Genomic DNA, 27,247 nt, shown 5'->3' on the forward strand with positions numbered 1-27,247 from the left:
TAAAAAAAAGCTGGCTACATTCACTGCTTCCATCTTCCTCACTCACGGCTCAACCCCTTGCATTCTGGCTTCTGAATAAAAGCCACTCAGGCTACATCCTCCTGGAGATTCTCTGCAGAGTTTGTGTGCCATCGCTTTCTCCCCGTTCTCCTATCAGTCCAAATCTTCCTTCTCGTTCTCTTTAACTGTAACATCATCCACATTCCACCCCTTAGGCGGGAGGATACCCGACGGAGAGCTCTGTCCTGCGCCTCTTCTCTTCTCCACTGCACTCACCTGATGTTATCCTCTCTATTCCACTGACTCCAGCCCTTGTCTCTCTCGTGAGCTATGGCCTCACATTACCCGCTGCCTGCTGGACATCGCTACCTGAGTGCTGGGTCAGCATCTCGAACTCATTATAGCCCAAAGAGGATTCATTACTTTCCCTCTGAAATATGCTGTATCAAACTCTCACAGGCAAGCATCACACCAACCTTCCAACCATTTGGTCTTGGAATCTTTGCCCTCCGTAGCCAATCGGATGGCAAAGTCTATCAGTATTAACTCCATAACACTTGTTCCCTCTTCTCCTGTTCCAGGCTCTTGTCTCCTCTTTCCTAGACTAAAGCCATCAACTCCAGTTAGGTTTCTGTCCTCTGGTCTCTCATCCCACTGAAAACATCTTCTTTCTACACAGGGACCAAAGGAATCTGCCCAAATGGCAATTCTCCTCTTTAAAAAAAAAACAAAAAACTCTTACCTTCCATCTTAGAATCAATGTGTATTGATTCTAAGGCAGAAGAGAGGTAAGGACTAGCAATGGGGGTTAAGGGACTTGCCCAGGGTCACACAGCTAGGAAGTATTTGAGGCCAGATTTGAACCCAGGATCTCCCTTCTCTAGGATTGGCTCTCAATCCACTGAGCTACCCAGCTGCCCCGAGGACCATTCTCTTTTTTCGGGAGATTGCCGACTTTCTTGTTTCCTTTTTGGATAAAATATAAACTCCATACCTGGAATTGTAAAATCCTTACAAACTTACTCTAACCTATGTTTCTAAGGTACTCATGCCTTCCTCTTTCCAATCACCTTCTATCCACTATGGTAACTGGTGAATTTTAGTTCTGGAGTTGAGTAGTCCTGAATTCAAATCTGACCTCACACACTTACTAGCTGTGTGACCCTACATAAGTCACTTAACCTTGTTTGCCTCACTTTCCACATTTGTAAAATGAGATGGAGAAGGAAATGGCAAACCACTCCAGTTTCCCTACCAATAAAATCCCAAGCCTTGTTTGCCTCTATTTCCTCATCAATAAAATGAGCTGAAGAAGAAAATGGCCAATCACGTCAGTATCTCTGCCAAGAAAACTCCAGCTGGGGTTATGAAGCGTTGGACATGGCTGAACCACAAAACCAGTCTGGATATTTTATATGCACACAGCACTTACATGTCCTGTCTCCTGTGACACCATCAACTTCTTTAGGGCAAGGACTAGTTTTGCCTTTTGCTGTAGCCCAACAATAAGCACAGTGCTTAGCCCGCAGCAGTATGTGCTTTAAAAGGGCTTGTGGACTGACCAAACTGATTTCCCTTGAGTCCTACCCTCCCATGACTTCCTTGTAACTCCTCCTAGATAACACTCCCATCTCCTGCCAGCTTGCCTTTGCTCAGGCCATCCCCCATGCCTGAAATGTTCTCCTTCCTCACCTCAGCTTCTCAAAAGGCACTCAAGGCTCAGATCAAGTTGCACAAGGACTTTTCTTGATTCCCCCAATTAGTGCTTTCCGCCACCTCCTGAGGCGCCCTTCTCCCCCATTACTGTGACCCTCCTAGAACATAAGCTCCTTGAGGGCAGGCTCCATTTCCTTTTTGTCTCCATTTAAACTCAGCACAGTGTCTGGAACACACAAAGTGCTTATTAAATGCTGAACTGAATGAAAAGAAATGGCTGTTCAGAGGTAAGAAGCTGATGGGGCTAAACTGACAGGGTGGGTGGGTAAGATTTTAACGAGGACCTTTTGTTAAAGGACAGTAGGCTGACAGAGTGGAGAGAGGCCAGGATCAGGGGGCAGGGGCCCTTGTTTTTACACCAGGCTCCACCACTGGCCTGGAAGCCATAGAACCCTCTTTATCCTTCCTCTCCTCAGCAGGATTTCTTCATACACGAGTTTAACTGAGACGACCATTTCATGAAGTCAAACTAATTTAAGTTTTTAAAAAATCAGTACACACAAATAACTTCTGGAATGAGAATGAAAGGAGGAGAGACACCCTTTGGGCAGCAGCATCTTTGGAGGGCTTCCCCCTACCCTCCCAGGGTCCTCCCCTTTGGGGATTCCCACTCTCCTGGCACCTTGGCTTCTCCTGGCACTATCTACCTTCTGGAAAAAAGTGTGAGAGAAGGGAAAAGAAGACTTCCTACCATAATCACAATTTCCATATTAAAAGGCTATTCCTAGCCCCTTTCCCTTCCCTTCCTACAGGAGCTCAGCTGATTGTTCTCTCCCTTGAACTGTTGAGTTTCTTTTTTGAGGTGAGTCAAGTAGGGGCCCCAGAGATAACCCGTCCATCCAGGTGCAGTTCCCACTCTGGACTCTCTGGGAGCAGCAGCCCACACCTCACTGGGGTACCCTGCTCCAATCCTGCTCGACCTCAGATCGAGCTTGCTTCTTGTTGCTAAGACGTCTCTGCCGCTCTTGCTTTCAAAGTTAATAGATTTACCATGTCAAAACAAAGCATGAGCCTCGCATCTAATAATATCTCTGCATGAGTATTCATGATCATAAGCTGCATCCATGGTTGGGGGAAAAACAACACCCCCTCAAAGCAGATAATTTCTCTGGTCTCTAGAATCCAAGAGATCTTAAAAGGCAACTTAGTGAAAATTCCCCAGCGGGAGCAGGTCTTCTACACTCCCCCCACCTGGCACGGAGGACACCTCCTAAGAGAAGGGCAAAGCCAGGACTTGGCTTGCCTCTCTGTCTCCTCGCTACAGATTCAGGAATACCCACCCATAGTGCCTCCAGGACAAAGGCACCCACCTAAGGGTTTCGTTTCATTCATTCAGTGGGGAGAGAAGGAGCAGTGAAGAGAGGAGAGCTGGAAACGCTTAGAGCATGCACAGTTTCCCCGCGTTGGCTGGCTCCAGCGGCAGCTCACTGGAGAGTCCCTTACAAGAGGCTACATGCACTGAGGAATCAGAAACAGAAGTGGCCTTGGACGAGAACCCATCAGGAGAGGCTGTCACACTCCTAACCTGCGCAGCCGCTAGCGCGCTCTTGTGGTCTTCCAAAGTCACTACTAGGTGTTCGTGCTCGGTCAGTAAATTCTTATGCTGTTGCTACATGAAAAAAGAATTTGTACACGTTGAGCTTTAAGACGTCAAAGCGCAGGCTTCTCCGTCAGGCGGCAGCCACACGACCGCGCACTGTTCTGAACTCGGCAAACTGACTTTCCAAGACCCACCTCCCCACACCACAAAAGAAGATCCCCCAGTGAAAAAACCAAGCTCTGACGTTCCACCTGCTTTGATCTAAACTCTTATTGTTGTTTATTTAGTTAGTTTTAGTTTTATATGTACATTTATTTATTACTTAAGACTTAAGAGAGTTTTGAACATAATCAGTGAGTCTATAGAAAATGAAGTCAAAAGTCAAATAGGAACACCTAGGCATAACGGCTCAAAGGGGAGTGTGAGGACTTGTGTTCAAATCATCATTTCCTAGCTGAGTGACCTCTGAAAAGTCAATTTGCCTCTAGGCCACCCTATCTATATTAAAAAAAAAAAACCTGTTAAACTGGGGCTAGACCAGAGTCCTTAATCCAGTGTTCATAGGAGAATTGTGGGCAAATATTTTAGGGGGGGCAGGAATCAATGAACTCAGATAGGTAAAGATTAACCCAGTGTTCATAGGAGGATTGTGGGCAAATTTATTAGGGGGGGGAGCAGGAATCAATGGACTCAGATAGGTAAAGATTAACCCAATGTTCATAGGAGGATTGTGGGCAAATTTATTGGGGGGGGGGAGGGCGGGGATCACTGAACTTCGGTAAAGATTTCAATCCTTCTTTTCACTAACTTCTCATTGATATTGAGCATTTCTTTCCAGGTTAAATAATTTTTAAAAACATGAGTGTGAGAAGAGGTTCATGGGCTCTACCAGATGGGCTCTGTGATTTCCCACCACGCTGACGACCCTTGGGCCGGATGATCCCCAAGGTTTTTTCCCATGCTGATGCTGGGATTTTGTGATTTTTTTATTAACACATCTGACTTGTGCCTCGGTTGCTAAAACAGTGCAGTCCTAAAGACAAAGGACCACAGTCGGACTGAGGGCAATCCTTGGGGATGTGCCCAAGGCTACGTGGACATTTTTGAGGCAAAGTTCCAAAGGACCAGAGCTCTCTCCTTGAAGAAGAATAACCGACCTGCCTAGATTTCTTCCAACACTGGCTGGTGATTCTTTCCTAACCCATATACGTTAGGATTCCCATTCTGATCAGTTTTGCTGATGCTGAATTTTCCGGAAAGACTTTTTTTAAAAAAATATAAAGCAAGGTACGCTTGCACAAAATAGAACAGGTTTTTTTTTTTCTGAAAATGGACATGCACGGATGACAAAGGGCTTTCTCCCATCCTTAGTATTTGAGGAAAGCGGTGTCTTTTCCCCCTTCTACAAGAAGCCTGGCGCACCCTTCATGCCAGTGCCTTTCCTCTGACAGTAATTACCAATCTCTCATGCATACGCTTACTTTTGCACAATTGTTCATGTGTATTCTCTGTTACACTGAGCTCCTTAAAAGGCTGGACTGTCTTTTGCCTTTCTCTGCATCCCTAGCACACAGTAGGCGTTTAACAGATGACCGCCGCCATGACTGAACTTGACTCATATAGAGCTCGGCAGAGCTCTCAATAATCCTTCGGCACAGATTGGTGTGCCAAGTGGTCCTAACCCCCTTCAGAGAAACCCAGCCAGTGTCTGCCTATGAACTGTATCAAGACACACTCTGGTCCTGATGTTGACTTTCCTCCTCAACACGTTCCTCTTCTGTATCGCCAAGAAGTGACCATTTGGCATGAGAAGCTCCCCAAGGCTGTCAAGCAAGATGGAAGCAAGGGTGACATTGAATATTAGGGGCCAAAGAACATTATAGTGACCTCCCCCAATGGCAGAGCTTGGCCCCTGAGCCTCAAAACTAAAAGGGATCTCAGCCACCATCACCACTATCGAGTCAAAGCCATAGCTGAAAAGGAGGACCCGTTCACATACTGGACGAGTGGCTATCCAGCCTTTGCTCAAAGGCCTTTGGGGAGGTGGGGCCACAACTTCCAAGGCCAGTTCATTCCACTTGGGATGCTCCAGTGTAGGGGACAGGGCACTGGGCTTACTGGGAAGACCAGTTCCCTCCTAGAATACTCGCCAGCCTGGGCAAATCATTTAACCCTTCTGAGCCACAGAGTCTGCATTTGGAAATGAAAGGGCTGGCCTTGATAGCACTAAGGAGTCATCTATCTCTCAATCTATGAGATCACTAATCGGGAGGAAGAGTTTTGTATTTCCATCAAACTTAAATTTGTTTCTTTGCCACTTCCTCTAGGGCTCAAGGGGAATAGCAGACCCTGTAGCCAAAAGGTCTTGCCCTGGGTCCCAGGAAGAGTTTCTGACCCATGACCAATGTAAGGACCAGGCAAGGATGCCACTCATTGTCCTGGGCTTCTCCTTTGTCACCCTCCTTGGAGAGGCTGGATCGAGCGCCACTCTATGAGGCAGTGACCCTTCTTCCCCGACGATGACCCTTTGAGCTATCCTGTTCTCCCAAACGATAAAACATGCCTGGTTCCTTCAACTCACTGGCGTGCGTGATCCCGAGAGCTGCCCTCTTCTGGATGATCCAGGGGGACCAGGCGCTTCGGGGGTGGCACTTGGTAACATGGGCAGCAAAACCACCGGGAGAGCTGGGGTCTGGCTGAACTCACCTTTACATCTTGGAGCTGTGTGTGTATGTCTTGGTGGGCCTTTCTGAGCTGTCTGTTCTCTTCTCTCAAATTGTAAACTGTCTCTATTTGAGGAAAAAAAAGACATGCACAGTGAGTGGTACCATGAAATGATTCTCACATCCTCAGCACAAAATCCTGTTCTAGGATTCGTCTTCTTTACAGATCTATTTCACCCTGATTCATCACCAGGGACATAGGCAGGCGCTGCTACCCACGTGATGACCACAATGGCATCAATTCACTGAGTGACCCCAAACCAGTTTGACTTAATGGCACGAATCCCTGCAAACAAACTACCCAAAAGACAAGCAGTTCAGCTTGGGGAGATGCAATTTTTTTAAACCTTTACCCTCCGTCTTAGAATCAATACTATGTATTGGTTCTATGGCAGAAGAGCGGTAAAAGCTGGGCAATGTGGAGGGGTTAAGTGACTTGCCCAGGGTCATACAGCCAGGAGGTGTCTGAGGCCAGATTTGAACCCAGGACGTTCCATCTCTACACCTGGCTCTCAATCTACTGAGCCACCTGGCTGCCCCAGGGGAGATGTATTTTCATGAATGCATACACCTATATGGTAAAATTCCTGGAAGTCTATAATATTGTGATCTTTATAGCAAAGGACGTAGAGATATCCTTTTTTTTTTCAGGGGCAGAGCTACCACCTCTCATTGTGATTGCCACAAATTGGTCTTCTAAAACAAATTTCACATGTGTGGCAACCAAGAACGGTTGAAGAGGAACCCGAATAAAGGCCATGGTAAGAGATTCTTATTCATGGTCAGCCTGACTAGATGGCCCTCAATATCCCATCAGCATCAGAGATACCTGAATTCTGAGTAGATTTCCCTCTTCATTTTTATTTTGGCAAATAATTGGAAAGTAATTTGGCAAAAAATTGATTCGATATATTATCAACTATTCATTCTGCCTTTTCTTTTTCTTTTTTTTCAAACTCAACCTGCAATTTCACAAGAAAAGGAGAAGACCTGGAAGAAACCTCATCTCCCCAGGCAGAGGGGCACCTGGGGGAAGTGACAGGCCAAGTACCTTAGCCAGGGATGTGTCAGAGGCAGGATTTGAACCCAGGCCAGCTCTTTTGTCTAGCACACAGTCATGTTTTGCCTCTAGTTAAATCAAATTTTCCACCAAATTCTGCCTTTACAACTAAACTCTGCCTTTCTGATGGTTATCAGGACAGCCAAGGTCAAATTTTTCCTCCTTGTAGATTCCCCAGAGAATTCTCCTTAGCCACCATGGTGTCCCTTTCCCCAAACGTGCATTTAACGGAGACAGAATCTAGAAATAGATTGTATGTGTGTATACACGCACGGATCCATCCCGTGTTTGGCACTGCACTGGGTGGTAGCGATGCTTCAGTAGAAAAAGTAAATCAATCAATAATGCTCTCAATGACAGCATATCTGTTACGAGGAGGACTCGGGGGGACGTACAGAAGGGTGAACAGGCATGTTGTGCCGGACGGCATGGCCAACATGCAGTATTAGACAGAAGCGACCGTGAAGTAGGGGTGACGTGGGCTAAAAGTCCATCTCTTACACCGTACACTCCATGTGGGACCTTGAGCGAGTCCTTCCCCCTCTCGCATCCTAAGCAACTTGCAGAAATTCGTGCGTCCGGCCACAAGGGCCTCCAGAGGTCATCAGTGCCACTGCCTGACATACGGGGGAACGGAGACCAAATGGCTCACAGACTTGCTGGAGCAGCAAAGCCAGGATGGGAAACCAGGGACCCTTCCTGCCAATGTCTTCCCCTCTCCGTTGTACCAGGCTGGGGAGGAAGGGTACATCTTTGAGGTTAGGGGCCCTTCCTTACATGAATAAAATCGGGGGGCCAACTGAAGAGGAGGAAGAAGAAGAGAAGGGGGAGAAGGAGGAGAGGGAGGAGGAAAAGGAGAACTACATGGGAGGAAATGCTAGTGCCAAAGGAAGCTATGAAGTCCTCTAAGAAAATAGGAAAAGGGACAGAACTACTTTCAGGCACATATGTTTTTGGGGGGAGAAGGTGTCAAAGAAGAGGTAAATGAATGAATCAATATTTTTGCTTCTGACACAAGTGAAAAGTCTCACACTTTACTGAATGATATAACCAAGCAGGCAGCCTAGGGCACACCATCCCAGGTACTCTCTGATGGGACCGGCTGTTGAATGGCTCAGAGATTCATCTCTGAGGATGGGTCTAGCCTGAGAAGGCTCTCAGAGACATCGTGACCAGCCCCCTCACCGGACTTCAGGAGCCTGAGATGGAGCGATGCTCCCCAGGCCACACTCAAGCATCATCAGGGGGGATTTGGAGATCTGAGCCCTCATGCTGACTCTCCAGCCAGATCTCACGTTTCCTCTTTGACTCTATTGTGCAAAGACCTGGGGTGGAGGAAGGGGATGGCAGGGTGGGACCCTTCCCTTCCAAAGCTATCCTCTGGCTTCCAGAATCTTCTTTCTGCCCCATCTGTTCTTTATCTTTTTTTTTTAATAATTTTTTTTTATTTTTAGAAAAATTTTCCATGTTGGCCACAGGGGTCTAAAGTAACTGTGGGGTTTTGGTGCACAGCTAAACATTACCATGGTGTGAGGGAACTATGGGATACGAGCTTAATGGAGTTAAGAAATTTCATCAAGGGGACAGCTCGGTAGCTCAGTGGATGGAGAGCCAAGCTCAGAGACAGGAGGTCCTAGGTTCAAATCTGGCCTCAGGCATTTTCCAGCTGTGTGACCCTGGGCAAGTCACTTGATCCCCATTGCCCACCCTTACCAATCTTCTGCCTTGGAGCCAATACACAGTATTGACTCCAAGATGGAAGGTGAGGGTTTAAAAAAAGAAATTTCATCAAGAAAATGTCATGTTTTCCTAGTGAGTTTAGCTCAGATTTTTTTTTATTAAATCATACTTTCAGAGGAATGATCTGTCTTGATTCTCTCCTTCTGTCCTAAGGGGCAACTAAGTGGTACACTGGAGTCAGTAAGACCTGAATTCAAATCCAGCTCAGATACTTCCTTAGCTGTGTGACCCTGGGCAAATGACTTAACCCTCTGTTTGACTCAATTTTCTCATCTGCAAAAAGGATAACAGCTGGGGGCAGCTGGGTAGCTCAGTGGATTGAGAGCCAGGCCTAGAGACGGGAGGTCCTGGGTTCAAATCCGGCTTCAGACACTTCCCAGCTGTGTGACCCTGGGCAAGTCACTGGACCCCCACTGCCTACCCTTACCACTCTTCCACCTATAAGTCAATACACAGAAGTTAAGGGTTTAAAATAAAAAAAAAGTTATAAAAAAAAAAGGATAACAGCAGCAACTACCTCCCAGGGTTATTGTAAGGACCAAATAAGACAATAATTATGAAATGCTTAACAGAGTGCCTGGTCCCTAGTAAGCATTATATAAGTGTAAGTTGTTTATTATTATTATTATTATTATTATTATTATTATTATTATTAGGCTGTGGCAGTGCCCAGCCCCTTCTTCCTTCTCTTTATTTATGCCCACTTCTTCCATATGCTTTTCAAGGGGGCTCCTTGCTGCTTCTTCTCATCTCCATCCCCTGGTCCCTGCGGTGGCCCAATAGTCAAAATGGCAGAGGGCTGCTGTGATCAAGGGCTGGGAAACAACTTGCATCCCAGGGCTGAAGGGGATTATGGGTCTGTTTGTGGGTCCTTCCCTCACCCTTGTCTGGTAGGAAACGTAGTCGTAGTCTAAGAATCAATGGCCAGGTATCTGGGAACCGGGAGAAATGAGACAAAGACAAGGGACGAATACTCTCATGAAGAAGGATTCTAGCTGCTCCTCATAAACAAAGGGCAACAAGGCTGAAATGTGAGCCTAAAGATGACCCTGTGAAGCTCCTTTGCCTCCAGGGTGGGACCTGGGTCACTGGGCGTGAGTGACCACATAATTAGGGCAAACAGCAACTGAGGCAGGACATCAGAGGCTGGGAGGACGCAAGGATGGGACAGTAGCGAAGGTGAAGAGAGGACTTCAAGGTTCACAAAGTACTCCACACCCAGGATTTCCTCTGATCCTCATAACCACCTTGAGAGTTGGTTTTTCCTATTATTACTGTTTTGCAGAGGAACCAAGAAGGAACTTGCCCAGAGTGAAACAGAGAGAAGTGTCTGCGGCAGGACTTGAACTCGGGGTTCTCTGACTCCAAGTCTAGCAATCTCTTAATCCCTGGTCTTAATGAAGCCATGCTGGGTTCAGATGCTCTGCTGGAATCAAGTTATGTTCCCACCATAAGCCGATCCCCCTAGGTACCGATGCATCAAGGACTTGGAGTCTCCATTTTTCTCTGTTTCTGCCTTTCTTTGGACTCCCAGCTCTCAGCACAGTGCCTGGCACCCAGGAAGGGCATAATAAATACTCGATGACAATTATAAGACCTTCTGGATACCTTGACCTACTATTAACTGCTCTTCATACTAAATTACGCACAGTTTTGCCTCTGTATCCCTGTCTACATCTACATTGTCATTTTTCCTCCCCTACCCCAATGAATGTGGGACTGTTTCATTGTTGTATCTCCAGTTCCTCTCTTAGAGGCAGCCGGTGGTATAGTGGTCAGAGTGCCCGGGTCAGGAGTCAGGAAGACCTAAGTCTAAATCTGGCCTCGGACACTAATTGGCGCTATGACCCTGGGTAAGTCACTTAACCTTTGCCCCAAGTTCTTCAACTGTAAAACTGGGATAAAAACACCAACCTCTGGAGGGTATGGTGAGGGTCAAGTGAGACAATATTTGTAAAATGTTCAACACAATGTGAAATTTTCTTCCCACTTCCCCCAGATCTAGGACCAATAAGAGTGTGCAGGGAAGAGTGACTTAGAGCAAGAGCGGATTCTTGGGATTGTCAGATCTCTGGGTTAAGTGAAAGATCATCTACAGATTCAACTCAATAATTTTTGTAAAATTTCTAATAGAGCCAGGCTGGGGGGTTGGGGGGGATGTCATTTGGGTTCCAATTTGGCTTCAGACTCTTTCTAGTTGTGTGACCCTGGGCAAGTCACTTAACCCTCATTGCCTAGCCCTTCCTGCTCTTCTGCCTTGGAGCCAGTATACTTCTAAGATTCTAAGATGGAAAGTAAAAGTTAGAAAAAAAAAGTTTCTAATAGGAATAAGACATGACTCTCGGTCCTGGGGACATTAGGATAAAATTTTAAACTATAGTGCTTTCATTCAAAAGGCTTGCTTTCTATGATATTAATTTCTGTCAAGAGGAGCCTAGGTGGTAGTAGATAGAGAGCTCCAGACTTAGATCAGAAAGTCCTGAGTTCTAATCCTGCCTCCTATACTAACTCTGTGATCCTGGGGCAAAATGCTTACCTTGTGCCCCATTTACAAAATGGGTATGAGAATAGCAGCACCTACTTCACACTTATTGGGAAGGTAAATGACGTTACCTCTAAAGCTCTATAAAAACGCTAGTTATTATTATTATTATTAAAGAGCTAATAAGGAAGCATTGTGTTCTTCCTTCCAAAGCCGCCCAAAGTGCTCTCTGGAATACCCTTGAGTTTGGAGAGCTCCTGCTCTTTCTCTTGCTGAAGCTGGAGGTATCTCTGCTTGTGATCACTGAAGGTTCGACTGAAGTCATCACTTTGCTTTCGGTGCTCCTCTTCTAGGTCACTGTGTTGCTTCTTCAGCTCTTCATGCTGACTCTGCAGAGACCAAAATGGAACCATCAAAAAATGTGGCATGTCCATGCGCTTCCTGGCCTCGAGTCCCTTAACCCCGATCGCCTGTCTCTTACCGTTCTTCTGCCTTGGAACCAATATACAGTATTGATTCTCAGATAAACGGTAAGTGTTTTTAAAAAATAAACAAGAAAACGTGGCATGTGAACAATGGAAAAGAGGGCTCTGCAGACGTGTCCTCTGCCCCCGTGACTAAAGCATAGCAAGAAGGGGGCGCAAAAACCACCCTGAATCCAACCCTCCGGAGTACAGGCACGAATGTTTTCTCCTTCTGCCCGTCCTTTTCTCTATATATCTCTGAACCAGACAAATGGGTTGGAATTAAAGCCAAGGTATGGTCGACATGTCAAAACAAGGTTTTTTGCTAAATCTTTGAAGGGGGTGAATGGAAAAAAGAGAAAAATCGCTGTGAGATCCGTGGGATCCCCAGCTTCAAAAATGTGTAACAAAGTCTCTGTTCCCTCAGACTTCCCATCCGTCTCACCCCTCCACCACCACGCCAATCTCATTCTCAAACACTGCCTCGTCTTCTGCTCTACTCGGCACCCCAAATCCGGAATGTCAAAGATGCTTCCCTCGGGGTTCACGTTCCCTGGCTGCACTGCAACGCCCCGCACGGCTAGGAGAGCCTTTGATGCCGGGTCTGTGATTTCCCTGCCTCCTGCTCTCAATGGATATTAATCCCATTACTTTCAACGATCCTCCATGAAAGAATGCCGTGACTTACTTACTCCACCTGATATACCCTCAGGAAGCAGGCAGGGTTTCGATTTCAAGAAAGAGTTTTTGTACGGCTCCTCCAACCCTCATCATTCAGGTGAAGAAGAGACATAAATCTAAGAGCCGCCATTCACGGGGACAGACTCGGGTTTGTGTGTCACCAAGAATGTCCTTTTGGGAAGAACAAAGGTCACTTCTACTGGCCGGATAGAAATAGTTTTTTCTTCTGTTGTAAATGAATGAATTTTGCTAAAGGACTAAAGAAAGAGAATCTCTAAGTACAAATCGGATGCCTCCGATAGTACTTGAAATATCTGTGCATCCCAAAGTTCATTTTCACAGACTTATTCATTCTTTGCTAAGCTGACGCCGATTTTGTCCAGAAAAGGCCCTCTTAAAGCCTAGTAAGGGGGGGGGCAGCTGGGTAGCTCAGTGGATTGAGAGCCAGGCCTAGAGATGGGAGGTCCTGGGTTCAAATATGGCCTCAGACACTTCCCAGTGGTGTGACCCTGGGCAAGTCACTTGACCCCCATTGCCTAGCCCTTACCACTCTTCTGCCTTGGAACCAATACATAGTATTGACTCCAAGACGGAAGGTGAGGGTTTAAAAAAACAAAATAAAGCCTAATAAGGGGAGAAATACATTCAAAATAAACACAACTCAAGTGATGCCAAGGACAGCAATAAGAAGGATGAGGGAACAAGTTGGCTGAATGATGAGGAAAAATAAAATAAGCTAAACATGCAGAATCCAGCTAAGTGACGACGGAGAAGGGCAATGAGCATCCATCATTTCTCACTACGTCCCTATTTTATCCACTGTGGATTCGTGCCCATTGATCTCCTCCAACCTTCCCTTAATCACTCCATGGACCGGGGTCACTAATCACCTTAAGGAGCGGTTCATTCATCCCTTCACTCACCAAGAGGGGCCGTTTTTAAGGGCCATATTTTATTGAATACTCACTTTCAACATCTGATGTTGTACATTCAATGCACTGTATCTGCTGTTGGAATCTTGCTGTAAAATCGAAGAAGAAAAAAGTCAACCCAAAGACACTAGCTCTGCCTCGGATGAATCTCAGCCTGGAGCTACCGAGAGAATGATCCGGGCTCTAAATTCAATTCAGGACTAGAATGGTATTATTTCACGCCAGGAGTAAGGCCGAAAGGGGCAGGTGGGACTGTCCTACTTAAGTAATGACAAAGAGTGAATCTGCAGTGCAAGTGTTGGACTCGAAGTCCTCGGGATGCTGGTTTCCAATCTAGCCTCCAGGACTTGCCACCTGAGTCAAGGATCTTGGTAAGTTAAATTTTAATTTTTCTGAGCCTCATTGATAAAATGAAAGGGTTGGAGGGGTGGACCACTAAGATCTTTTGAGCTCCAAATTAACACACTTATTTTTTATATAAGGAACAAGCCTAGAAAGTCATCTAGCCAGGGACAGCTGGGTGGCTCAGTGGATGGAGAGTCAGGGAGATGAGAAGTCCTAGGTTCAAATCTGGCCTCGGACACTTCCTGACTATGTGACCCTAGACAAGTCACTTAACCCCCATTGCCTACAGATCTTCTGCCTTGGAACCAATACATAATATTGATTCTAAAACAGAAAAAGGTAAGGGCTTTAAAAAAAAATAGTCATCTAGCCCAAACGCTTCGTTTCACAGTTGAGCAAATTCAGGTCTAGACGTAGAATTTTGTTCAAGGTGACTCATGTGGTGAGGGGCAGAGTGAGGATTCAAACTCAGTTCAGCAAGCAGCTGGTCCAATTAAGCATTGGCTGTGTGCCAGGCATTGTGTGAGGTACAGGAGATACATGAATAATAAACCAAAGAAATTTCCCTGACCTCAGGAAGCTGCCATTCGGTTGGGATGTACCGGAGACATCCTCGACGGGTAGAAACGTCCTTGAGTCAGGCGGGAATTGAGCTCAAGGCTCAGGTCTCAGGATGCTCGAGGTCCTTCCCTTCTGCGAGAACAAGGCTAGGGAGGAGGGAGCTGCTGGGGAGCTCAGCCTCGCTCTGTACTGCCAGGACTCTCCCACGATGGATGCCACCTGGCCAGCTTATGGCTGACCTCCACATCCACACACTGCACACCATCCAACTAAGAGGAGCCACACATTTATTCTCCTCTTGCAGTTAATACCCAGAGACTTTCAGCTACAGGGACAAGCTTACGGGTTTTTGAGCTGGCCAATATTTAACAACGGCCAAGAGAAATCCACATTTTGTGGAAACCGGGGAAGCAAAAAGCACGGGGAAACCACCCTCGGCCACGGCACGATCCCACACGTGTGAGACACTGCAGCCCCGACTAGCCTGCCTAAAAATGGCATCCAAAGCACGCCGTCGACTTCGGTTTAGTCCTTTTATTGTACTTTCTTCCTCTCTCTTTAAACCTAATTAATTCTAGCCAAACGGGTCAACTAAATTACGCATTTTATTTTCCTCTTTCAATCGTTGCCCCAAAGTCTGTTTGTCTTTCTCCACATAAGCCGACGTAGCATCGTAGACAGTAGGCGAAACTTGGGAGCCAAGAAGCCCTGGGTTTGAATCTGTCTCTCCATCCCTATAGGACCACGGACAAGTTTCTTAGCCTCTCGGGGTGATGAGTTCTCACACTCGTAAATTCCACTCTCTGGGGACGTCAGGAGCCCTTCGGGTACAGAATCGCCCACCTTTAGCCACACTCAGAGAAAGAAGACTTTCACTAGAATGTTGGAACTTAGCCAGGACGTCACTACTGAGTGTCTTGAAATCTTGGAGGTGACTTTCCTGTGGCTATCATTCCCCCAAACCACTAACTCCTCATTACCTCCCAACTCAAGTAGCAAGTAAAGTGTTTTCTTATTGTTAGCTATTTGCGTTCTTTTCGATTACGAGATAACGTTATTATTATTTATCTTATAACATTTCTTATAAGATTTCAACATCTTATAACATTATTTATCTTATAATATTTCTTAGATCTGAAGCAAGTTTTTTTTTTAATTTTTATTTTTTATTTCCAACGATGGATGACCTTGAGGACATGGACCATTCCCTCTATCCTCATATCCCCAGTGCTTTGCATACAGTAGGCAACGGATCAATCTTTGTGTAATGGAACAGAATTTTTTTTTTTAGCATCTTCCATTCAAATGGTTTGGTACCAAATGTTCTTACTAACCGAACCACATACAGGCAAGCACACGGAAAACTTACCCTTCCTTTATTTAGTGTTTCTTGTGCTTCTAATTTATAAACCAGAAAATCTAGGAAATAAAAAGAGGAGAGACAGGCAGATAGGCAGTGAATTCTGGGATCTTTTATGAGGCCAGTCTAAGTGGAAAAATACAAATCTCATAAACCCTTAAAGAAATAGACTACATTTTTCTTAAATCACTTCCTCATGGCAGCTTTGTTCAGCTCACTTTGTTAATAAATCGAAGGGAACTATGTTTTTTTATTTTCTACTGATCTAAAAACCTGAAGAAAATATATATTATCAAAAGTGAGTTTTCTCAGGGATTAGTAGTGTTCATTCTATTGGAGAACCTTAACATGGATGATTTATCGTGAGCCACTAGATGGCACCATAAAATCATTCAAGATTGGAAGACCAGAAATGCTCAAATCTTGCCATCAAAACAGTCTTTAACGGTTCTTGAGCTTTATCGTCCACTAGATGGCTCCATAAAATCATTCAGAATCTGAAAACAAGAAAGCTACTAGACTCTCCTCAAAACATTTCCACGCACTTTAAACTTTATCCTTAAAATGAAGTTAATAACAATATCTACCTCCCACTGTGGGGAGGATAAAATGATGCTTGTAAAACAGTCCACAAACTTGCAGGCTCTAAATCAGTGGTTGCCAAACTTTTTTGGCCTCCCGACCCCTTTCCAGAAAAAAAAAATATTACTTAGCCCCCTGGAAATTATTTTTTTTAATTTTAATAGCAATTAATTAAAATAAAATTTAATAGCAATTAATAGGATCGCTGCAGCACCCACCAGGGGGCGGTAGCGCCCACTTTGGGAATCACTGCTCTAAATAAATGCTTATTGTGGTTTTTCTTGATGATTTTTATTCAGAAGACAACCTCCGGCTTTAATAAGATATCCAACTAACACCATTTGTTATCTACCCTTCCAAATCCCTAAAATACAGGAAGGCCTTTTGTGATCTTGAATTTTAGGGTGACCACAAGAAAACAGGAAAGGCAGGTTTGTTGAAGTTAGAAGAAATAGAGGGGTGTTGGGTAGCTCAGTGGATTGAGTCAGGCCTAGAGATGGGAGGTCCTAGGTTCAAATCCAGCCTCAGACACTTCCCAGCTGTGTGACCCTGGGCAAGTCACTTGACCCCCATTGCCCACCCTTACCACTCTTCCACCTAGGAGCCAATACACAGAAGTTAAGGGTTTAAAAAATAAATAAATAAAATAAAAACAAACAAAAAATAAAGTTAGAAGAATCCCCAAGAAACTGAGCTGTTCAAAATTTTCATTAAAAAAATTCTATTATGCCAACCCACATTGCTTCTCATACAAGAACTGGTATTTGCATTGAGCCAAGAATGATCCGATTTGACAAAGGCATGCCTGCCAATCAAAGGGCATTCATCAGGTTTGGGAGTCACCTGGCAGAAGGATTGGCTAATACTTGTAAACATTAAATCTCAATTTTGGTCTACTAGAGCCATTTTTTGCCAACAAAGGATATTAAAGAAAAAAGTAAAATACCAAAAGTGAATTTAGAGAAGGTCCTAGAATCATTCATTTAGAGTTGAAAGAGACCTTGGAGGTCTTCGAGGTCAATCCTTCCTTTTAAGTTTAAGGAAACTGAGGCTCAAAGAAGTTCGATGACTTGTCCAGAACCACAAAGGCTACTGGGAGTCTCGAGCTGCTTTTGAACCTATGACTTCATGATTTCAAATCCAGGGCGCTCTCTACGTAATGTTGCCTCCCTGTTTTGTTTGGTGACCATGAATGCTTTTTACATCCAAATGATCAATGCCTCACAGAGATCAAGGAAAATTATGGTCAGATCCACCACGGTAGAAAGAGTTTGAGCACAAATCTAGTGATGGGCACTAAGTCTGTCCCTCAAGGACCCAACTAACAACCACCCCTGGCTGCAGGATCATCTCTCCTTCTTATATTAAAACATATCTAAGGGGGGCAGCTGGGTGGCTCAGTGGATTGAGAGCCAGGCCTAGAGACAGGAGGTCCTAGGTTCAAACTGATCTCAGACACTTCCCAGCTGTGTGACCCTGGGCAAGTCACTTAATCCCCATTGCCTAGTCCTTACCACTCTTCTGTCTTGGAATCAATACATAGTATTGATTCTGAGGTGGAAGATAAGGGTTTAAAAAACATATCTAAGAAAGGGGAAGCTAGGTAGATAGAGACTTTGAGAAGGGAGGGAGGTTCTGGGTTCAATTCTGGCTTCAGACACTTCCTAACTATGTGACCCTGAGCAAGTCACTTAACCCCAATTGTCTGGTCCTTATTGCTCTTCTGCCTTGGAACTGATGATTCTAAGATAGAAAATAAAGGTTAAAAAATCTGAGAAGTCTAGCTGAATTGAATATGTATTAATTAGACTAGAATTTCATTGGTTGTATATTCTAATCCTGACTCCTTCGAGCCCTGGTGTAATAATGAATATAGTGGGTCTACCTTCTGACACTGACCCTGGGTTAATTATCAGACACATCACTTCAAAACAAATGGAGAGCCAACACACCAAGCTTTAGAATGCTAAACAATAAAACATGAGAACCGAATGGGAAAAAAATGTTTACCTTCTTTTGCCTTCTTGTGTTCAAGTCTTTCCTTCTGTAAAGATTTTTCTAGTCTTGACCTATGTTCATATACAACTGAAAAAGACAAAAAAAAAAAAGACGAGCCCATAAGAATAGTGCAATTCTTCAACAAATTCAGTATAATTTCCAGAAACAGGGAAGGCCCGGGAGAGGGAATAGAAACTTTCACATATTATGAAAGATGTTTCTTATCATAGACAACTTATTAGTGTTCAGCTGGGTAAAGAACTGGTACCCGGTTAGTTTTCTATTTGCTATGTTCCTTCACAATGATGGCTATTCTGAGGCACCTCAAACCAGAGGGTCTCTCTTCAAATCTGACTCTTCTGCTTCCTACCCATTTGACCTTGGCCAAGCCACTGGGCTCCTCATATGCGAAATGATGGAGCTAGACTGGTTCATTCCTTTAGACCCATCCCATTCCAGGACAGGAACAATGGAAACAAGAGAAAATGGGAGCCAGATGTATGGGTCCATAAGGTAAAAGGGACAGACTGATATTCTATAAATCCAGTAGATATTCTGTATTTACTCTGCTTAACAAATTTCTGTAGAACTTAAAGAACAAGAGCTGTGTGACTATGAACCTAATGAACAAGCCACTGGGGAGATAGTGTGAATTCTGAAGAGTAAGTGATTTGTTAGAACAATGAACAAATAGACAAAAAGGGGAAACTGCAATAGTTGGAGCAGTTGTGGGCAGATAGGCACATTGGTGTACCGTTTGTGTCTGGAAATGTGGATTTTGATCATTCTGGAAAAGTTTGAAACTTCCAAAAAGGTCACTAAAGGCTATCTATCTATCTATCTATCTATCTATCTATCTATCTATCTCTATCTATCCATCCATCTATCATCCATCCAACTATCTATCCGTCCATCTATCTGTCTATCTATCTATCTATCTATCTATCTATCTATCTATCTATCTATCATCCATCCAACTATCTATCCATCCATCTATCTATCTATCTATCTATCTATCTATCTATTATCCATCCAACTGTCTATTTCTCTATCATCTATCATCCATCCAACTATCTATCCATCTATCCATCTATCCATCCATCACCTATCTATTTATCTATCTATCTCCTATCTCTATCTATCCCACTATCCATATCTATTTATCTATCTATCATCTATCAATCTTTCTATCATCCATCCAACTGTCTATCTATCCATCCATCCATCTACCCATCCATCATCTATTTATCTATCCATCCATCTATCAACTATCTATCATCCATCCAACTGTCTATCTATCCATCCATCCATCCTCTATCTATCTATCCATCCATCTATCTATCATCTATCTATCAATCTATCAACCATCCATCCATCTATCTATCCATCTATCATCTATCTATTTATCTATCCAACCATCTATCAATCTATCCATCTATCTACCTAGCTATCTATTCTTAGATCCAGTAAAACTACTATTAGCCATAAATCCCCAAAGAGGTCACTGACATAGGGAAAAGACCCTGATATCTATCTATCTATCTATCTATCTATCTATCTATCTATCTATCTATCTATCTATCTATCTATCTATCACAGATAGAGTGGTGTTAGTCATTATAACATTCCTTCCAAAATAATTATGTGTAAACAAATAGGTGTTCCTCCATTAGAGAACAGTTGAAAAAAAAACCCTACAATACACAGATATAATGTAATATGGTTACACTGTGTTGCTCTTCAGTCATTCTCAGTCACATTTGACTCTTTGTGGCTTTATTTGGAGTTTTCCTGGCAGAGATACTGGAGTGGTTTGCCATTTCCTTCTACAGGTCCTTTTATATGTGAGGAAACTGAGACAAACAGGGTTAAGTGACTAGTCTAGGGTCATACCACTAGTTCGTGTCTGAGGACACATTTGAACTCATAGAGAAGAGTCTTCCTAACTCCAGGTTTGGCACTCTGTCCATTGTGCTACCTCGCTGCTCATGGTTATATTGTAAGAAATCATGATAAACTCAAAAACATGGAAAGACTTAAATGAACTAATGCAAATGGAAATGAGAAGAACCAGGAGAGAAATTTACACAATGAACACAATATTATGAGGGAAAGAATTTTGAAAGACCACAAAACTGTGATCAAATCAGTTGATAACTATGACTCCAAAAGACTGATAAAGTCTATTTCCCAGTAGGTACCTAACCCCCCAGCTCTTGGTAGAGAAGTGACAGATGCCATAGATGAGTGAGTGACAATATATTTGCCATAAAAAAGTCTCAAGACATTTTTAATGTATAGAACACAAAAACAGACACAAACTAGTTTGACCTGTTAAATTTCAAATAAATATATATTTCTTAAAAACAAATGACAAGTTCCCAAAGTCTGGCTTCTGATTCAGTCCTCTGTCTTGTTCTCTGATTTATGTTTGTTGATTATAAATTTCATGAAAAAATTAAAATGTTTCGAAGAGCAAATATCCATTGCTTCAAAAAAGCAATTTGTTCTGAGATATTCAGGACCGACGAGAAAAGGGAGAGTTGGCTAGAAGAAATCTGTGATGATCATAGATAATTCGACTATTATTTTGATATTGTAGTAGGGCACAGGAAAACCAATAAAACCATGATGCACTCTGAGTAGGTGAGGCTCCACCAACCGTATTATCATTTTGGTTCATACAACACAAACTTGAGTTTTATGTCCCAAATTAGGTGCAGATTCAGAGAGCCTGAAATAGCTGAATACAGCTCAGGTCACCGTGCTATGCCAATACCATCCACCTACTTTGAAAAAGACGCATGCTTGACAGAACTAAATGTGACCCAAATGACATCATCCCTGGCCTGATATTGGACACATTGGTTTTTTTTTTCTTTTTTAAAACCCTTATCTTCCATCTTGGAATCAATTCTGTGTACTAGATCTGAGTCAGAAGACTGGTAAGGGCTAGATAATAAGTGACTTGCCCAGGGTCACACAGCTAAGAAGTGTCTAGGCCAGATCTGACCACAGGACTGGACAGATCATTTTCCTGTTACTCTGTCCTGCACACTGGTGAAAAGGGTGAGATTTAAAGATGATGACCGCTTCAAGTGGTGGAAGCAGTATTTTATAGACTCTAGCCTCCCCTCCTAGTGGAATATACTTTAAATAGACCTGGAAGAAAGCACTGGGAAGTTTCTGGAAGAAAGCAACTCAGTTCTGGCAGCAGCCTGTGTCAAGGTGTGTGGCTGGCACATCCATCAGGATGGAAGGAATGGAATGAAATGGAAAGGATCAGAAAGGAAGGGGAAAGAAGAAGGAAAAAGGAATGCAAAAAGACTACCAGATCCTAGAAATTACAAATGTGTAAAGTGCTTGGTAAAATTGTATAAGAGAGCCACACAAAGTCTATCTGTCAAGCATGAGCAGCTAGGCAGTACAGTAGATAGAACAGCTGACCTGGAGTCAGAAAGACCTGAATTCAAATCTAACCTCAGACACTTAACTAGCTGCCTGACCAGGGAAAGTCACTTCATCCTTTTTTATCTCAGTTTCCTCAACTCTAAAATGGGAATGATAACAAGAGCACTGACCTTCTCTGGTATCTTAAGGATCAAATGAGATCATATATTGGGAGGTACTTAGCAGATAGTAGGGGCCTAATAAGTACATATTCCCTTTCTCTTCACTTACAGAGCAGAACTAGGCAGCCTGGCTTCAGCAAGGACAAATCTTATCAGAGTAATCTAATCTTCACTGAGAGAGTGGAAGCTAATATATCTGAGAGGAAGAAATACCTGTAATCTGCCCAAAGCAAGTTTTTTTTAGTTCACACCAATCTGGCACACTCAAAGGTACTAAATAATCATAAAGACGTGTTCTGCCCAAGTGATCAATGCCATCTTTCCTTCCTACCCCCCTCCCCCAGCTGGGTGGCACAGTGGATAAAGATGTGATTTTTAGGAGTTAGGGAGACCTAATATCAAATCTAGCCTCATCCCCTTAGTAAGCCCTGTGACGCTAGACAAGCCATTTAGCTGCTCTCTGCCTCAGTTTCCTCAACTTTAAAATGAGAGTCAAAATAGCACCTATCTTCTCCAGCTGTTGTGAGGATCAAATGAGAAAATATTTGTACAGTGCCTGGCATGAGTATTTAATAAATGCCTCCCGGATGCTTCCCTTTCCTTCGATCCCTCCCAAGGCTAGGTACCCTTCTGCCTAGCCCAAAATGTACTTACTACATTAGATTCTTGTCCAGTCTTCAGACACCTATCTAGAAAGACAGATGTGAATAAAACAGAAAAAATAAAGGACATGATAAATAGGAATATAATTGTAAAGTTATTTTCTATTTTGTACTTATCGCTTCTTGACATGGATGTCACTGAGGTTATTTCTGATGGCTTTTCCAATTTATTCACCTCCTTTTGAATCCTAAAGCTGAATTTTGCCTTATTGCCAAAGCAGAGCTCCATTATTCAAGGAATTTGGGCCAACAACCCATTCTAGGAATGGCTTTTTATAGCATGTGAATTGTGTGCGTGATTGAAAAATACTCCCAGGGCAGTGAGAGTCATTGGCATCCATATTCAATACATTATCTCAGTTGAAACTCACAATAACTATACGAGGTGGGCATTCCTGCTCTCCTTGTGCCCATTTTGCAGATGAGAAAGCTGAGGCTTGGAGAGCTTAAGCCACTCAAATGCAGTCCCACATTAATAAGTGTCAGAGATGGAGTCTGTACTGTGGTCTTGGATTCTCTCCATTAACCCAACACCATCTAATTAGGATCTCCGTGTCTACAAGCAGCAGTGAGCCTATGGCAGGGATAAGTGACCCAGGAGGTGGCAGCTGGATCCAGGCACTAGCACACACCTCGCTGACTGAGTGCCCAGCCCCTGGCCAGACCACAAGAGCCACTCTTGGGCTGGGCTGTTGGCATAAATCACCGGAATAAGGAAATTCTGCAGACTCTTACAGAGAGACTGGCCCAACTGTGAGACAACATTGAAACTCCAAAGTGCCCTAGAAAATGGAGACATTATGCAGCCTGAAACCTCAGTGACATCAACAGAAAAAAGGCAAGAAATAACAGAACAGAGGACAACTTATCTGGGTGTGAATTCCTCTTGAATAATAATAGCTAACATTTCTATAGTGCTTAAGATGGCCAGGCTCTTTACTAATATTATCCCATTTGATCGTCACAACAACCATGTTAATGCTATTATTATCCCCATTTTATAGTTGGGGAAACTGAGAGAGATAGAGGCTAAGTGCCTTGCCCAGGATTATGGCCAGATGATACCAGGTCTTCCTCTATCCACTGTGCCAGCTAGCTGGAGGTAGGGCAGAGAGTGAAGCAGGGCATTGGCTACTTGGCCAGAACACGTGCTATTATTATTTTCATTTCACAGAGGGGGAAACTGAGGCAAACAAGAGTTAAGTGACCTCGCTTGGGGGTCACACAGCTAGTAAGCATCTGAGGTCATATCTGGACTCAGGTCTTCCTGAATCTAGGCTTGGCATTATCTACTACACCGTGTAGCTGCCCCAATTCGGGATGCCTCCTCCTCTTCCACAAGGGTAGTCATATGCCACCCTACGCCTCAGATTAGAAGAAAGAAGGTTTAAACCATCAACTGACAAGCACTTAGAGCACCTACTGTGCGTAAGCCACCATTGATACAAAGACAAAATCCAAACACTGGCTGTTCTCAATGAGTTTATTCTCCTTTGGGGTGAGAGGAGTGGAAATAACACCTCAACAGAGAAATAAATGCAGCCTAAATATAGAAGGACTACTTTTCCATGCTGAGTCTAAGCTTACCTTTGAAATGAGGGCCTTGGAGCCAGCTAGGTGCCTCAGTGGCCTGCGAGCCAGGCTTAGCAACAGAAGGACCTGGGTTCAAATATGATATCAGATACCACCCGGTTGAATGACCATGGCTAAGTCATTTAATCCCCTTGTGTTCTTCTGCCTTGAAACCAATACACAGTATTGATTCTAAAATGGAAAGTGAGGGTTTCAAAAAGGAGGGTCTTGAACTAGCTGTCCTCCAATGGCCCTTCTAGTTCTATTTAATATTCCTGTCCTAGATATGAAGTGATTTCTGGGAGAGCCTGGCAGTTGGGGGCATCAGGAAAGGCCTCCTGCAGGAAGTAGCCTGAGCTGAGGATAGAAGGGGAAAACTTTCGTACAAACAAGTAGGTTTGGGAAGTTCTTTTGCAGGAGCCTTGGAAAACCTACCGGCTTTCTTTCCATCTTTCTGCAGCGGGTTAAATGCAATCCCACCTGATGCCAGGGCAATGATCCAGACAACCTCTCCTGATCCTAGCCAAATCCAATGATTACAGTGCAACCACCAAGATTAAGTAAACCCTTGATAAGTACACTGAGTGCAAAGCTTCTGCAGCCCTCTCTGGGCTAAGTCACAGATTCTTTTTCCTGGTTTTGAAAACTCTCAAAATGGAATTCTATTTAAAAGAAGCACAAGAGTAAATGATTGTCCTCATTTTCCAGACGGACGCTAAAGCTATTTTTTTTCCCCATAAAACTTGAGCAAGGGGGCAGCACGACAGATCAAAAATGCAGCCGCTTTGCATCAATGTTTCCCATCTGCTCTTCTAGAACTGCTCCACGGCCATTAAAAAAAGGCACGAAAACAAACCCCCCCAAATCTTTCTTAATTCTAACGGAACTGGGCTTTTTAGTCAGTGATTTTTCTCCAGAGGCTTTACTGTTGCCGAGAAGGAAGATGGATAGTCAATCCTTATCATCTCTCTCTACTTTTCTATTTATATTTGAAAGTCAAAGGCATCTGCCAAGATGCTACGAGAACCCCTGTACGAAAAAAGCAGTCCCTAAGGAATATTCTCCAATCACCAAAAAAGCTTCCTAGGAAATGAGGGCGGGGGATGATTAGGGTTCAATTCTGGACCCTCGAGATTCGGAACGCAGAGCCATGCTCCGATAGGTGCTCCGCTCGCATCCTAGGAAATCAGGCTCACAGATGAAAGCTGTATTGCTCACCTCCTCCCCTGCTTACTGATGAAAAGTAGATGAATATTTTCCATGCACTCAGGAATGGAAGCAAGCTTCTGCTTTTCTAAGTACTTGGGAGGGGGGGTTAAAAAAATGCACCAGCTTCTTAAAGCAATATTTTTTCATTTATCTCTTTGACTCACATCATCAAATCTCAAGAGATCAATTAAATGCACTGTACTTACTGGATCAGCAAAACATAGATCAGTTTTGAAAACAAAAAGCAGCCCAGCCCATCAATACTGCCCGGGGAGGTAGAGTTCAAAGACTGCATTTAGTCTGAAGCTCTCTAAACATTAGACACAGAAGTTTTCTTATAGAATTTAAAAAAAACTGTTAGAAGAGGGCCCTGGTTCTTTCATCTACAGCAATAGCTTCATATCAATTTCCCAGAGGATTCTGTTTCCTCTGGTTGGGGTAGTTTTGCCTACAAGATCATTTAAAATATATATATTTGCAGCAGAATTTGGGACTTTACATGAAACAAATTTCAGCACCATATCTAAAAAGAAGGAGCTCTGAAAATACAGGTATTTTTTTTTTAACCCTTAACTTCTGTGTATTGGCTCCAAGGCAGAAGAGTGGTAAGGGTGGGCAATGGGGTCAAGTGACTTGCCCAGGGTCACATAGCTGTGTCAAAAATATTAATGAGATTTACTAAGAGTAATACTTCAGAGGATCTGTAAGCTCATGTATGTAGGAAATCCGTCCACTGGTATTGATATCAGCCCATCCATACCTTCTCACTCTATGTCCAGATTTTCCCATAAGTCTTCCCCACAAGGCACTAGTGGCCTTCCTCTGTGGTTTATCTTTTGTGGACACTGGTGGATTGCTGGGTCTATTCGCCTCATACTGCCTAGATCTTAACCTTTCTGATCGTGTATTTCCTTGGTATCATATAGCCTACTTGTCAAGCGTAGTTTGTGTTTAGAAACATGCTATCCATAGGGGCAGCTGGGTAGCTCAGTGGATTGAGAGTCAGGCCTAGAGACGGGAGGTTCTAGGTTCAAATCCAGCCTCAGACACTTCCCAGCTATGTGACCCTGGGCAAGTCACTTGACCCCCATTGCCCACCCTTACCATTCTTCCACCTATGAGCCAATGCCCAGAAGTTAAGGGTTAAAAAAAAAAAGAAACATGCTATCCATCACTCGTGCCCACCATGGAATCATTCCATCACCTCCTTAGTTACCCCTAACTTTGATTTCATGGGAGCTTTAGTGTTTCAAGATGCCCAACCATATAGACTCACTAGAGAGCATCTGTTAAATGCTAGAGAGACAAAGATGATCTCAGTACCCCAAAGGCCATCAATCATTCAATGAACAATAAACAAGCATCAGGGTATAAACTCTGCTAAGGGCTAGAGAGACAAAGAGAGATAAAAATCCCCTCCCTCAAGGAGCTCATGCTGGAAGACAGGACAAGAGGACAGCCATGACCACCGATTGGAACTCTGTCATTTTTATAAAGTCTGTCGAGGAAGGATCAGCTACTACATTCAGAGGAAACTTGATGAGGCTTATCCCAAATGATTCCCTCAACCTTTACTCTGTCCCTCCCTTGATGAGCCTGATGTGAGGGAGTGCAGAGAGGCTTAAATACCCTCCTTCGGAGTGGACCACACACACCTCTACAGTCAACACAACAGACTAATAGGTACAGGATTCCCTTTTATTAGTTTGTAATGACAACAAAAGCATCTGACTTGGTGCAAACAAAATCCAGCCTGAAAGGCTCTCCTCCAACAAGGAGTCTCTCATGCATGTTAAGATCAGATAAGAATCCTTGATAAATGAAACCATAGAGATAGCGCTGTTCAACAACGCCTGGCTTGTTGATGTCAAACAATGCATGCAGAGGGAAGATTATGTTTTCCAAAGGCTTGTACATCACTGTGGTTGGGATGTCTCGCAGAGTAATTTTTGTTCCTCCCCGATATTATGAAATATTGCTAAACACAGGATTTATTTATAATGATATATTATAGTTCTATCATAGCATTCTATAACATGTATATAATA

At 43.7% G+C, this 27,247-nt stretch overlaps 1 protein-coding gene across 4 annotated transcripts in view; it reads right to left on the reverse strand.

The window, feature by feature from the left end:
* GOLIM4 (golgi integral membrane protein 4) overlaps positions 1–27,247 on the reverse strand; it is a 119,579-nt gene that overhangs the window by 24,096 nt on the left and 68,236 nt on the right. For 2 of the 4 annotated variants that reach the window (XM_044670932.1, XM_044670930.1), the window contains exons 2-7: positions 18,197–18,271; positions 15,614–15,663; positions 13,374–13,427; positions 11,500–11,650; positions 5,963–6,045; positions 3,242–3,325 (exon numbers count right to left, since the gene is read on the reverse strand). In XM_044670932.1, coding sequence (XP_044526867.1) covers positions 3,242–3,325; positions 5,963–6,045; positions 11,500–11,650; positions 13,374–13,427; positions 15,614–15,663; positions 18,197–18,271 — 497 coding nt within the window. The remainder of the gene's footprint in view (positions 1–3,241; positions 3,326–5,962; positions 6,046–11,499; positions 11,651–13,373; positions 13,428–15,613; positions 15,664–18,196; positions 18,272–27,247) is intronic. The other 2 variants (XM_044670934.1, XM_044670933.1) reach the window with 1 other exon arrangement.

The sequence above is a fragment of the Gracilinanus agilis genome, chromosome 3, assembly GCF_016433145.1.
Source record: "Gracilinanus agilis isolate LMUSP501 chromosome 3, AgileGrace, whole genome shotgun sequence".
NCBI classification, from domain to species: Eukaryota; Metazoa; Chordata; class Mammalia; order Didelphimorphia; family Didelphidae; genus Gracilinanus; species Gracilinanus agilis.